Here is a 14,375-nt window from a genome sequence, read left to right as displayed (position 1 = left end):
AACACTGTCAGCCTAACCTTGTCGTCAACTTTCCCAAGCTCTAGTTAAGTTTATTATCGTGCTAGTATTTCAATGTGCATGTAGTCAAATTGTCAAGAATGTAAAGTATAGTGTATTTAACAAAGAGGAGGGATGATTTATTAGTTTTTTTTTGGAATTTTTTTTCCCAATATGAGGATATTTCGGTTGCCTTTTTCCAAGGTGTGTGGGCATTTATGAAGTATCTTCTTCAATATGATGGCATTCTAATATTATAAAAAATATTATAAAAAGGATTAATTTCACATAACCTCTAAACTTTATTTATATTACCTAAAATAAATACTCTATATACTTAAGTCTTTGGCATCACCTACTACTTGCTACAAGTTTGGATAAACTTCACAAAACTTAAAAAAAAATGATAGTGATTTTTGTATGTTTATTTTGTACAAGAAAAATAAACTTACTTGTCCCCTCTATTGGTCCCATATTTTGGGTCCCTATAGCAAAACTTTTTTGTACAAACACCACATCACAAACTTTTAACTATACAAAAAAAAAAAATTTAAAAATAGTAAAATCGCATACTATCAATGTTATTAAAATAGGCTAAATGGTGCTTAAATACCCTCTTGTTTCACCACCTTTACTCTTAAGTAACCTAAGTTGTAAAAAGTAATACTTTAATAACCTAAGTTGTTAAAAATTAGCATATTAGTTATCCTTTGTTAGTTTCATGAAATTATTTTTAGGAATATGTAGGCATCGAAAATTGCCTATAGGTCTCCACGAATAGCCCAGTGTTAAGGAACGACAATGAACGTCACAATCTGGTTCACAGGAGTTCAATTGACGTCGATGAACGACTGAAGTGAATCGACGAACTACGTGAGCTGATAGGATTTCGGAATAATGAAGGCACGGGCCAATCGGGAACCCTGCGATGTTCACAAAAAGAACAATGCCCTTCATATCTCGTTCACTCCACAGATAATCCAACCATCGGAACAGATGGAACTCTTCGTCAAGCTTCCAACGCACTTGGAATCATTCAAATCCGAGTTCGGACGAAGAATTTACGGCGGAAACAATCAAACATATGCAACGGAGCGTCTCAGGCTGAACTGGGACACCCGGGGTGTCTCGGGAAAGTCGAAACACCCCAGGGGTGTCTAGGCAAAGCCAAGACACCCCAGGGGTGTCTCGGCTTTGCCTAGACACCCCAGGGGTGTCCCAACGCCCTATGTGCCCTCATGCCTATAAATAGGAACCTTAGGCCTCACTTTTGGAGGATCTGGATTTTTGGAGAGATGGCGAAGCCCTGCTGCAGTGAAGAGTGATCGAGCGCTTCAACACAAGAGAGGTCTTCATCAGATTTGCATCACCCGTGTCCGTTCCTTAGCATTACCCTTCGCCGGTAATCCTAAGAAGAGCAAATATCTCGCTTTAGCCGAGATAGGCGCTTCAAGCTTCTAGATCTCCTCGCGGATCGACGAAGCTCTGCCCGATTTTTCTGGATCAGATCTGATTGCCAGGTAGTCCACGGATATCGACGTCCCCGTCACAGGCCAAAGACCCACGCAAGCAAGAGACGATAAACGGATATTGCGTTTATTTTTAAGAAAGTTGTAATTTTTATTTTCGTTATTTGAATTCGTTTGTAACGTTTGAAGTTTCTAATGAAATCAATGATGAAGGCAACTTTTGACGAAAACAGAATATGTCATGACAACTAACAGAAGATACTAAAGTGCAATTTTTTTTACAACTTAAGGTATCAAAAGTGTCAATTTCTTACAACTTAGGGTATTAAAATACTATTTTTACAACTTAAAATATTAAGTGTAAAGGTGGTGAAAGAATAAGGTAGTTTAAGTACGTTTTTTTTAAGAAAAATGATTTAAGGACCCAAAATATGGGACCAAGTGAGGGGACAGGTGATGTGTCCCCTCCTTATTGCATAATGAGTTGGCATGACCAACTCATTATGCAATAGGGAGGGAACACATCACATGTCCCCTCCATTGGTCCCATATTTTGGGTCCCCGTAGCAGTACTCTTTTTTTAACATAGAGCATTAAAAAGCTACTTTTTTACAACTTAGATTATTAAAGTTCTACTTTTTCAGCTCAGGGTATTCAAGTGTGATTTAGCCATTAAAATATCTTACATTACCCAGATAACTGAGTAGAGAAAGATGAAGAGAGAGCACTTATGAAAGTAAATACGCTATCATGCCAACTTACATTAGTGCCCGCTGTTCGTACGATACTTTAGTAAAATTTTAACAGTAACTGTTTCATTCCAGCCCCACTCTGTTCATTCCCCACAACACGTACTCGTCTCTGTTAAGTATTAACTACAATTCATTGGTAATTTTCAAATGGATTTGGATCCTCTCCACTACAAAAAAGTAGTGGAGAGACCACTGCTTTTAATCTCAATCGTTGATTATTTAGTAGGCGGTTATGATACAATCTAAATCTAACATTTACCATACCCAGTGGCGTAGCCAGCCTTGGCTTGCCTTGGGCAGCTGCCCAGGGCAAGAATTTAGCAGGTAAGCCATTGAACAATTAAAATATCGCGTTTTGGTATTTGGCCCATATCTGCAAATATTCTTTGCCGCATCTTTAGTGCTAAAAATCCTTGGGGTGTACATGCAACAATGGACTAGGATTACTAAAATTTCTCCACTTTGATTTGGCTCGTGTTGACTCTTCCTATATCGACTGCAAGCACGAAAAGAACCTTTTCGGTAATGAAACTCATAAAAACATCATTGCGCAACAAGATGGGAGATGAATTGCTTGCTAATAACATGATACTTTATATTGAAAAAAGAAATTACTTCCAGCCTTGACACAGAATAAATGGCAGAGGAGTTAGATTCACGACATACTCGTAGACCACATTTATTTTTCGCCCAGGGCAAAACATAATCCTGGCTACGCCACTGACCATACCCCGTGTATTGCACTCATTCCTAATTTGCACTAAAAGAAAAAATCACAACCATTAACTACATAATCAATAACCGTGATTATGTAGTGGTCCCTCCACTGTTTTTTTTGTAGTGGAGAGGATCCGAATCCTTTTCAAATAGCAATTCAATTGGGCCAATGACCTCTAATATTAATTGTAGTCGCTGACTGAATCTTGGAAATATTTTTCATCTATATAAGGTGCAATTACTTGCACACGAAACTTACTAAAAAGTTTTAGGCTGACTTCAGATAAATCACACATCCCAAAATCCATCCTTAAATGGTCACCTAATCTCTGGAGCTTTCCAGTGTTTGAAAAACGCAGGAATTTTTTTTTCCTCTTTCAACTCCACAGAAATTTGATTTGAGACTAATGAGTTGTCAATCACGGTCAGAAAATTGACCTCCCCAAATTGCACGTCTTCAACCCAAAAAAGGTTCTCTCTCGGATTGTTCAAAGATCATGGCAAAAATTCAATTGGAAGCATGAATAGTATAAGCCAACACTTTTTATGGATAAGAGCCCCGTCTCAATTGAGGAAACAACCCTCGTACTGTTTCTTTACTCGTGTTTGTTTTGACTGGTTATCAATTGAACAGAGCTAAAAAGAGTCAGAGCTGTCGACGTTCATTAGGAGTTAGCTTTTTATTCCATGTCTCTAGATTTTGCCTCCTTACAAATAGCTTAGCTTTGCTCTCTCCTTTCATTAATTGACACCCTTGTTCTTTCTTAATTTCTTTTTCTGTTCGTCGTGAGTACTGTGAGTGTGGAGATGGGTCTTGTTCATGATGAGGAGCACATGTCTGAGTTTGTTGAAGCTCTTAGCCTCTTTGATAAAGATGGAGATGGTTTGTTCTTCCTCCCTCATAAATATACTAATTTCTTATATTTAATCATTGCCTATAGTTATATTGCACTTGGGTTTTTGGTGGTCAATTGTTTTGGAATTGCCCTTTTTTAGTTTTGTTTCTTTATTTCATGCACCATTGTCGTGCATTATTTCCTCGCTAATTCCTTGTTTTCATGATTTTTGCAAAAGTTGATAAGTTTTTGGATTTAGGTATTCATTGTGTTGATTGTTGCCTCTCTTTGCTAAATGGGCATGAGGATTCATAAAGGAACCAGATTGAAAATGAATTTTGATCGTTTTGATTTGATTTCGATTGAGTTCTTTTATGAGAGAGAGAGAGAGAGAGAGAGAGAGAGAGTATTCAGAAAGCCAAGAAAAAGGCAGCATTTATACACAGTTAAATTTGCTAAAAGATGTGTAGAAATAATTATATGTATATCGATAATCTTTTAGCATTTTCTATTACTCTGATATTGTACATATAAGACTTAAAATGTAGTTTTCTAAAATGACAGTTTTTCTCCTTTTTTTCCCCCGGTTGGTCAGCCTCCTAAGTTGTTTTGATCAATACATGCTTTTGAAAGTGACTATATGCTCATATAAAGGTTAGTTTCATGTAAAGCAACATATTACCATCTCACCCCAATTTTCTATAATAAAAAAAAAAACACCTAACCCTAATAGTTAAGGAGATATTTTGTTAGGGTCAAAACTCCAGAATTTCTAAAGCGTGTTACTACGGTCAACTTATGAACTTAATCCTTGATTTGATTCATTCTACGATAAATATTTCCCCTTGAAAGAGGGACATGTTTGTCACTATTCCCATGACAGGTGACTTTTGGAGGCTGTGAGCCAAAATTTCACTTTTTACATCAAGTTCCCGATTTTTATTGATTTTGATTTGACATGAGTTAATATCTTGGATTAGATTTTCTCTGACTACTAATTTTTATTCATCTTATTGGCTTTGAAGGTTGCTCTGCGTTGGAGGAACTAGCCACTGTAATCAAATCATTAGGCCAGGATCCTAAAGAAGAAATGTTATTGCATATAATGAGCAAATTTAACGTAGAGGGCAATGAGAACGTGGAATTTGGGGAGTTCTTAAATCAAATGACTAGAAAAATGAAGGTAAACATTGTCAATGGTTACAATTTACTTTGAAACAAACCCTGACGTAATAAATAAATCAATAATGGTTTAAGTGGGATAACTGAACTTCTGTCAATTGCAGGAAACTGATGCAGAAGAGGAACTGAGGGAAGTTTTCAAGGTCTTTGACAGGGATCAGAATGGGTATATATCAGCCAACGAGGTAAATTAATCTTTTATACGTACTTGTATAATTGGTATTTAGTTTCATTTTATCAACAAAAAAAGGATACATTTTCCTGCCTTATTTTTACTTTTTTAGTTAATGTATTTTGTTTTGTCCTTGTAGCTAATAAATGTGATGATCAGTCTCGGTGAGAAACTGACGGAGGAAGAGGCGGAACAAATGATTAGAGAGGCCGATTTGGATGGCGATGGACAAGTGAATTATCAAGAGTTTGTGCAACTGATGCAAAATATGTAATCAACTTGTTTTTCAAATTCTCTACTGAAGCAGTCTTTGGTGAATGACCCCGTGTTTTTTGTAACAAGTACAAAAGAGCTACGTATTGTATGATGTTATTAGTAACAGGGTCATCATCATGTATTCCTTTTCTTCTTCTTTTTTTAACCCTCTAACATAGCAGGGGAATAAAGCCTTTCATTTAGTTGGATATCTCATTTGAGGTTAAAAATGTAGAAGTTCATCTAATTTCGTTTGAAGATTTATATATGTAAATTGATGGTCTACGAAATGTTGGGGATTTGTACGTATAAATTCTAGAGTAGAAGAAATGTGAGCAAACAAGATAACTAGAATACCAGGGGAAAGTAGTAAAAGTGAGGCAAATTTAGAGGAACTGCTAGAAGAGAATACACGTAGATATTTCTGCATTAATTCCTGTACTCAGGCCAAAACCAGTCTTTCAGTTTTTCACAACTTCCCTGTTAGCCACTACTCAAATCAAATAAATGATCCAAGTCTGTAGTCTGTCACATATGAAAACAAAGAAATGTAGGAATATATAAGTTTGATTATGTAGTGGTCCCTCCACTGTTTTTTTTGTAGTGGAGAGGATCCGAATCCTTTTCAAATAGCAATTCAATTGGGCCAATGACCTCTAATATTAATTGTAGTCGCTGACTGAATCTTGGAAATATTTTTCATCTATATAAGGTGCAATTACTTGCACACGAAACTTACTAAAAAGTTTTAGGCTGACTTCAGATAAATCACACATCCCAAAATCCATCCTTAAATGGTCACCTAATCTCTGGAGCTTTCCAGTGTTTGAAAAACGCAGGAATTTTTTTTTCCTCTTTCAACTCCACAGAAATTTGATTTGAGACTAATGAGTTGTCAATCACGGTCAGAAAATTGACCTCCCCAAATTGCACGTCTTCAACCCAAAAAAGGTTCTCTCTCGGATTGTTCAAAGATCATGGCAAAAATTCAATTGGAAGCATGAATAGTATAAGCCAACACTTTTTATGGATAAGAGCCCCGTCTCAATTGAGGAAACAACCCTCGTACTGTTTCTTTACTCGTGTTTGTTTTGACTGGTTATCAATTGAACAGAGCTAAAAAGAGTCAGAGCTGTCGACGTTCATTAGGAGTTAGCTTTTTATTCCATGTCTCTAGATTTTGCCTCCTTACAAATAGCTTAGCTTTGCTCTCTCCTTTCATTAATTGACACCCTTGTTCTTTCTTAATTTCTTTTTCTGTTCGTCGTGAGTACTGTGAGTGTGGAGATGGGTCTTGTTCATGATGAGGAGCACATGTCTGAGTTTGTTGAAGCTCTTAGCCTCTTTGATAAAGATGGAGATGGTTTGTTCTTCCTCCCTCATAAATATACTAATTTCTTATATTTAATCATTGCCTATAGTTATATTGCACTTGGGTTTTTGGTGGTCAATTGTTTTGGAATTGCCCTTTTTTAGTTTTGTTTCTTTATTTCATGCACCATTGTCGTGCATTATTTCCTCGCTAATTCCTTGTTTTCATGATTTTTGCAAAAGTTGATAAGTTTTTGGATTTAGGTATTCATTGTGTTGATTGTTGCCTCTCTTTGCTAAATGGGCATGAGGATTCATAAAGGAACCAGATTGAAAATGAATTTTGATCGTTTTGATTTGATTTCGATTGAGTTCTTTTATGAGAGAGAGAGAGAGAGAGAGAGAGAGAGAGTATTCAGAAAGCCAAGAAAAAGGCAGCATTTATACACAGTTAAATTTGCTAAAAGATGTGTAGAAATAATTATATGTATATCGATAATCTTTTAGCATTTTCTATTACTCTGATATTGTACATATAAGACTTAAAATGTAGTTTTCTAAAATGACAGTTTTTCTCCTTTTTTTCCCCCGGTTGGTCAGCCTCCTAAGTTGTTTTGATCAATACATGCTTTTGAAAGTGACTATATGCTCATATAAAGGTTAGTTTCATGTAAAGCAACATATTACCATCTCACCCCAATTTTCTATAATAAAAAAAAAAACACCTAACCCTAATAGTTAAGGAGATATTTTGTTAGGGTCAAAACTCCAGAATTTCTAAAGCGTGTTACTACGGTCAACTTATGAACTTAATCCTTGATTTGATTCATTCTACGATAAATATTTCCCCTTGAAAGAGGGACATGTTTGTCACTATTCCCATGACAGGTGACTTTTGGAGGCTGTGAGCCAAAATTTCACTTTTTACATCAAGTTCCCGATTTTTATTGATTTTGATTTGACATGAGTTAATATCTTGGATTAGATTTTCTCTGACTACTAATTTTTATTCATCTTATTGGCTTTGAAGGTTGCTCTGCGTTGGAGGAACTAGCCACTGTAATCAAATCATTAGGCCAGGATCCTAAAGAAGAAATGTTATTGCATATAATGAGCAAATTTAACGTAGAGGGCAATGAGAACGTGGAATTTGGGGAGTTCTTAAATCAAATGACTAGAAAAATGAAGGTAAACATTGTCAATGGTTACAATTTACTTTGAAACAAACCCTGACGTAATAAATAAATCAATAATGGTTTAAGTGGGATAACTGAACTTCTGTCAATTGCAGGAAACTGATGCAGAAGAGGAACTGAGGGAAGTTTTCAAGGTCTTTGACAGGGATCAGAATGGGTATATATCAGCCAACGAGGTAAATTAATCTTTTATACGTACTTGTATAATTGGTATTTAGTTTCATTTTATCAACAAAAAAAGGATACATTTTCCTGCCTTATTTTTACTTTTTTAGTTAATGTATTTTGTTTTGTCCTTGTAGCTAATAAATGTGATGATCAGTCTCGGTGAGAAACTGACGGAGGAAGAGGCGGAACAAATGATTAGAGAGGCCGATTTGGATGGCGATGGACAAGTGAATTATCAAGAGTTTGTGCAACTGATGCAAAATATGTAATCAACTTGTTTTTCAAATTCTCTACTGAAGCAGTCTTTGGTGAATGACCCCGTGTTTTTTGTAACAAGTACAAAAGAGCTACGTATTGTATGATGTTATTAGTAACAGGGTCATCATCATGTATTCCTTTTCTTCTTCTTTTTTTAACCCTCTAACATAGCAGGGGAATAAAGCCTTTCATTTAGTTGGATATCTCATTTGAGGTTAAAAATGTAGAAGTTCATCTAATTTCGTTTGAAGATTTATATATGTAAATTGATGGTCTACGAAATGTTGGGGATTTGTACGTATAAATTCTAGAGTAGAAGAAATGTGAGCAAACAAGATAACTAGAATACCAGGGGAAAGTAGTAAAAGTGAGGCAAATTTAGAGGAACTGCTAGAAGAGAATACACGTAGATATTTCTGCATTAATTCCTGTACTCAGGCCAAAACCAGTCTTTCAGTTTTTCACAACTTCCCTGTTAGCCACTACTCAAATCAAATAAATGATCCAAGTCTGTAGTCTGTCACATATGAAAACAAAGAAATGTAGGAATATATAAGTTCTAATTTAATCAAAATTTATATGTGGAACGTAAAAATCCAGTTACTAAAAAGTTGGAAGTACTAATCTAGCAATAGCATCATAGCGTGGTATTTTATTAAAAAAAATATATAATTTATAAATTATGGAATCACATTATAGCAAGGGCATTCAAACTTTGCAAATACAATCAAGATATTTCTCAATCTTTTTCACGCTCTTCACATCCACTCAACAAGTTTCAAAACTGTAAACATACAGGAAAAAGCAACATAAAGAGAGGCCAAGCAAAATTTAACCGTCAATTTATGGCTGTTGTGCAACACATAAAATTGTGAAAGAGAGAAGATTTTCTCTTCTGTTTCTCTCTGGCCTTGTCTAAAGAAGCCATTGATTTCTTGGCTTCAACAGTTCTCTTCGAAAAAAGACTGCCATCATTCTTCAATGCAGGTTCCTCTTTCATAATGTTTCCTAATTGTGTTCTCAGATTCCCAAAGTCTTCACTCTCCTCTGGCTTTCTATCAAGTAATGGGCTTTTATCAGATTCTTGGTTTGTACTGACAAGATATTCCCTGACAATTTCTTCAGTATCAGAAGTTTCAGAGGTAAAAACTTCACCTTTAGTGGCTTTCTCTTGACCCATAGAAGGAATTTGGTCCCTGACGTAGTTTGGCGAGCTTTCATCGGCATCAAGATTACTTCTTTCTGATGTGTAAATGAGACATTTCACTTTTTCAGTTTCAGTGACCTCAGTCTCAAAGGGTTTTTCTTGGCTCAATTCTCTACTGACTTCTTCATTGTTCTTGGTAATCTTTTCTTGCAACTGTATCTTGGTTTCTGATTTAGCCTCAGCGAGAAGTGCATTATTATTGTTGACGATCGAGAATTCATTGGTTTTTGGTGTTTCATTTTCATTCAGAATGCATTTATTCTCAAACTCTTCAAGGTATTGAGCTGAAGCAGGTCTGATTATTTCTGTCGGAGTTGTTTGGAAAATTTGCTCTTTCTTCTGATCACCAAGTTCTTCATATTCGGTTGCCTCTTCATGTTTGTTATCTGCGACAGAAATATCTGATACTATTGCAGATTCTATCACCGGCGCTGTCTCTACCTCTATATTCTTACTCAAAATTTCAGGCATCAAATTTGAAGTGTAATCAGTTTGAAGAGATATCTCAAATACTGCCTCTTCGAGTCTAGCATCGTTTCCATCATCCTTTTCTTCTCCCTTAGGCTCAACGGCATTAAGTTGTATTTCAAAACTATCTGTGTCAATATCATCCATCTTTAGTTCTTCTAATAGTTTGTTTGATTCGGCGGTAGAAGCTTCTTTGTCTCCATTTGCAAAGTCTTCCATAATTAATTTCTCAATTTCCGAGTCAACAGCATCTAAATAAGCAACAGATTGGCCTGCTTCTAACTCTTCACATTTTCGTTCTCTATCTTGGTCAATATGATCTTCAATTACTTGGATACTATTAATCACCGGTACCATGTCTCCTATTGAGTTGCTGCCTTCAACTGGTAAATCGTCTATCTTGTTTTCTTGGTTGATGTTTGCTGGAAGACTTTGATTCTGCCTCTCTACTATACTATCTACAAACTCATCGGCTTCCTCTGTTGATTCTTGAGCCAAAGTATTTGTCTTTTCTTCCACTGAAATCATCAAATTATGATTTTAGAAGAAGATAAAAAGTAGTGATTAGGGTATTCATCACAGGTTGCTTTCTAATATATGATAGGTGATCATACACACACAATCAAACTTTTGCACAAAGACTGATACATGGACATATATTTCTGCATCAGTATCTCATCTGTTTGTTATTGTTTCATCTTGATTTTTTTTGTAACTTAATCTCTATGCCTACGTAGACTAGAGTATAGATAATTAATTTGTGTGATATGACTGAAGGTACGCTTTAATTCACCTAAAACCTGAACTAGGCAAATAAAATTCCTACTAATTAGTTCAAAGAAAAAAGATAATGGAGCTTCACGTACAAGTTACTGACCTCTTGCTTCATGTGTTTGGTTATGAATAAGGACGTCATCTTTTTCTAATGACTCATTGTCTTCTGAAGGAGTCTGCTTATGAACAGCCTCAAATTCTGTTGGCAAAGTTAGCCCTGTATCATTTGAGAAACCCACATGTTTGAAACATTCACCAGTATCTGATTTCTCAGCTTTATGTTCTTCTGAAGCTATAAAATAATATGGGGGGAAAAATCATTGATATGAGTAATCCTTATCCAGGACAATAGAGGTAATAAAGCATAAAATCAAGAAATGATTTTTACCCTGATGATCATATGGAAGAGAATGAGTTGAATATTTCAGGTCGTCTACACAACTCGAGGTAGAAAAAGCTTTTGGATGTTCCTTAATGATTTCAGGAGCCTCATTGTTCTCTTCCTCTGAGAGTGAGAACAGCAATGCGATTTTCATAAAAAGTGATGATAAATTTACTGATCTACGAAAACGATGAACCTTTTCTATCTACTAAGATTTGAACAACCCCAGCCAATAATTGCTAATTTTACTTTATTATGATCAATAATTGACTGTGATGAGTTGCTAACCTGTTGTTTCTGATGTTTCCCTTATGATAAGACTGCCATCTACTTCTGAGGATTCATTCCTAGCAAAACCAGCATGATGTTCATTTGACATAATTTTTGAATCTAAATCTTCATCGGCAGGTACCATATTGGCATCTTGTTTCTCGTAAGCTACACAAAGAAAAGGCGATATAAAAATTGAAGTCATTGGAGTATTATACGTAAACTATTAGTCAAAAATAACAAAATACCCTCATTTTCTCTTGAAAGAATTGACGGACCCTCGTTAAGTACATCATTTTGCACAACGGAAGATTTCAAAGGTTCATCGGTAACAACCTTCTGACTGTGTTCTTCCTCTGATACATGAAAAATAAAATGCCATACGTATAATTATTGCCACGGAAGCTTATCTAGTCTAGACTTCAAAAGTTTTTACCTTCATTTTCTCCTGATGAAATGGACTGAGTTGTCTCAACCGTAGGTTCCAGATATCCACGATTAGCAAGTTTTGGGCTCTCAGGTTTATCCAAATCTACAATTACAGTTCAACGTAAGAAATCAAGTCCACGATGATATTAAGTTATAATCCAGAATTAACTTACTTGGAGAACTATGACTAAGGGAACCAGTAAGACTCTTCAGTCCATCTAATTCATTCGACATAGATGAAGCATTGAGAGAAGATTGACTTGTAAGATAAGCAGACTCATTGTTTTCTCGCTCTGAAGCTGAGAACAACGAGCATAAGATCAATTCAACATGCAATGCCCAGAAAAGAATTCCATTCAATTCTCAGTCGAAATACTTACCTAGAAAACCATTTGTATTTTGATTCCCCATCTCATTGGTCATAACTTGATTCAACCCAAGGCCTACAATTTCAAAGAGAGAGGCTAGTTTCAATCTGACCCCAATAGAGGCTTTAAATCAGAGTAAAGAGCAACCAAATTCTATACCATGATGATGAAGTGCACCTTCAAATTAGCTAAAAAATCTGCAAAGACAGCTGATTATGCGTAAGAGATCTCAATAGGCATATTAATACTTCTCATGTGATCACATTGCTTAATTCGCAATCCTCATCATTTTGAAATCACCTATAGAATTCTATGATGCTATGAGTGGGTCCAAACATTGTGATCTTAATTATAATCAAACGGTAGGGATTATTGAACTTTCGGCGACGTTTAGTGAAGACCAGATGCACTGTTTAGTTGATTTCTTGATGGCAAAGCAAGTGATAGGTGGACTAGGGGGCCTAACTTACGTCTTTGACCATGCTAATCTCATAATGGCTCTGAGTTTTTTCAGCATCTTGTGAGCTATAAAGTATCTGTGCATAGGGCCCCCTTTTTGAAAAAACTAACTGCTGGAATGATTAGCACCACCATGGCTAAGGCTGTGATCTTCAATACTTCAGCACTTCTTAATGTTATATTATTGGTAGGGTTGGATTTGGGCCAGACCGATAAGCCCAATAAGAGAGGGGCAGTGGGTTACATCATGGGCTGATGGCCTGAATCCTGAGAAGAATTTGCATTTGAGGAGTCATCATCGCCCTCCTTTGCACCGAGAAGAATTTACCAAGGTTTTGAACTTTCATAGTTAGAAGATATATCATGCTCTTATTCATACAAGCGTTACGTCCGTGCTTGCACAGTTTGATTTGGTTTCTTTAAAAATTGAGTTGTCTTCAAAAAGTTTCTTTTCGACTGTACGTTGTGTGAAAACGGCGAAGGAATTGTGAAAAACGTGAAGAATAACCCAAAACAGACTCCACCACACCCTGGTGTGGTGTCTGCCATGGGTGTGGTAGAATCTGTCCTGCACCACACTGTGAACCGGATAAGGCCCAGGCCCACGAACACATAGAAAAACTGGCATAAGTCGACTCATGCACTGTGCACGAGTCGACTTACGATCTGCAGCCGAATTGTGATTTTAGCCTCTGTCAAGTCGACTTAGCATGACTGTTAAGTCGACTTATGGCAAGTCGACTTAACAGTCTGTTAAGTCGACTTATGAAGTGTTCTCCAGTTGTTGATTTTCTCTCTGTCAAGTCGACTTGTGCACACTGATAAGTCGACTTATAGCGGGTTTTTTGCATACGCAGGTTTCCTATTTGCAGTCTGATTGGGGTTTTGTTTTGATATAAATAGGGAAACGATTTGTGAGGGTTTTTTATCAGAGATTGAGGAATCTTTTGAGCATTGTGAGAGGGAGATATTGTGAGCAAGGTGAGATCTTTGGTTGAGGGTTAGTTTGAGAGAATTTGTGTGATTGTAACCCTTTGTACTCTCCTTGATTTAGTGAAATCTCCCCATCCTCTCCCCGTGGACGTAGGCAAATTGCCGAACCACGTATATCTCTGTGTTTGGATTGATTTGGCTTTATTGGTTGGATTTGTGCAAGAGTTTGTCTTTCTTCTACTCGTGATCACAGGTTCGTTGTGAGTTCGTGCAAGGCTTCCGCAAAGGCGCGCGACAAGTGGTATCAGAGCTCAGATTCAGATCTAGGGTTTTGGATTAGGTGGAGGAAGATTCAGTTTGAAGCTTGGTTCTTGGAGTTCTAGGCTTTGGTGGAGTTAGGGTTTGAAGTTGCCGTTGAAGATCTCGCTTTCCTCGTGTGGTTAGGAGTTCTATTTGGAATCCAATCTAGGGTTCAGTTGGGTAATTTCTTATTCTTTCAAAGTTTGGATCTTTCTCTACAATTTGGAAGTTGTGATTATGGGTGAAGTAATTGGTGAAAGCAGCAAGATGACAGGCACAGTTCAAGTGGGTTTTCAGAACACTAAGATTAGTGTTGTGAAATATGACGGCAAGATCAATTTTGGTTTGTGGATGAGCGACGTACAGGATGCGCTCAATGCTCAAAATCTGGAGGAGACCATCATGGTCGATGTGAGGCCACCTAAATATGAAGAGGCGATATGGGAAAAGATGAATCGAAATGCTTGCGGGG

At 36.6% G+C, this 14,375-nt stretch overlaps 2 protein-coding genes across 4 annotated transcripts; one reads left to right on the top strand and one right to left on the bottom strand.

Moving 5' to 3' along the window:
- On the top strand, positions 3,699–8,324 carry LOC109834634 (calmodulin-like protein 12). The gene is made up of 8 exons (XM_020402667.1): positions 3,699–3,818; positions 4,797–4,954; positions 5,058–5,138; positions 5,265–5,395; positions 6,646–6,743; positions 7,722–7,879; positions 7,983–8,063; positions 8,190–8,324. The coding sequence occupies exons 1-8, from the start codon at positions 3,743–3,745 to the stop codon at positions 8,322–8,324; spliced, it is 918 nt and encodes a 305-aa protein (XP_020258256.1). The 5' UTR covers positions 3,699–3,742.
- Positions 8,970–12,487, bottom strand: LOC109833022. Of its 3 annotated transcripts, none has more exons than XM_020400550.1 (9): positions 12,371–12,487; positions 12,224–12,286; positions 12,017–12,142; positions 11,851–11,946; positions 11,663–11,770; positions 11,433–11,582; positions 11,151–11,267; positions 10,866–11,054; positions 8,970–10,506 (listed from the first exon to the last, which is right to left on the bottom strand). In XM_020400550.1, exons 2-9 carry the CDS (start codon positions 12,264–12,266, stop codon positions 9,152–9,154), a joined length of 2,184 nt encoding a protein of 727 aa, XP_020256139.1. In that variant the 5' UTR covers positions 12,267–12,286; positions 12,371–12,487; the 3' UTR covers positions 8,970–9,151. The 3 variants fall into 3 exon arrangements, with proteins under 3 accessions (XP_020256139.1, XP_020256140.1, XP_020256141.1); XM_020400551.1 differs by having other exon boundaries at positions 11,693–11,770; XM_020400552.1 differs by lacking the exon at positions 11,663–11,770.

The sequence above is a fragment of the Asparagus officinalis genome, chromosome 3 (assembly GCF_001876935.1).
Source record: "Asparagus officinalis chromosome 3, Aspof.V1, whole genome shotgun sequence".
NCBI lineage: Eukaryota > Viridiplantae > Streptophyta > Magnoliopsida > Asparagales > Asparagaceae > Asparagus > Asparagus officinalis.
Note: the sequence above shows the minus strand (reverse complement) of the source record. Positions and strands in the feature narration are given on the sequence as shown.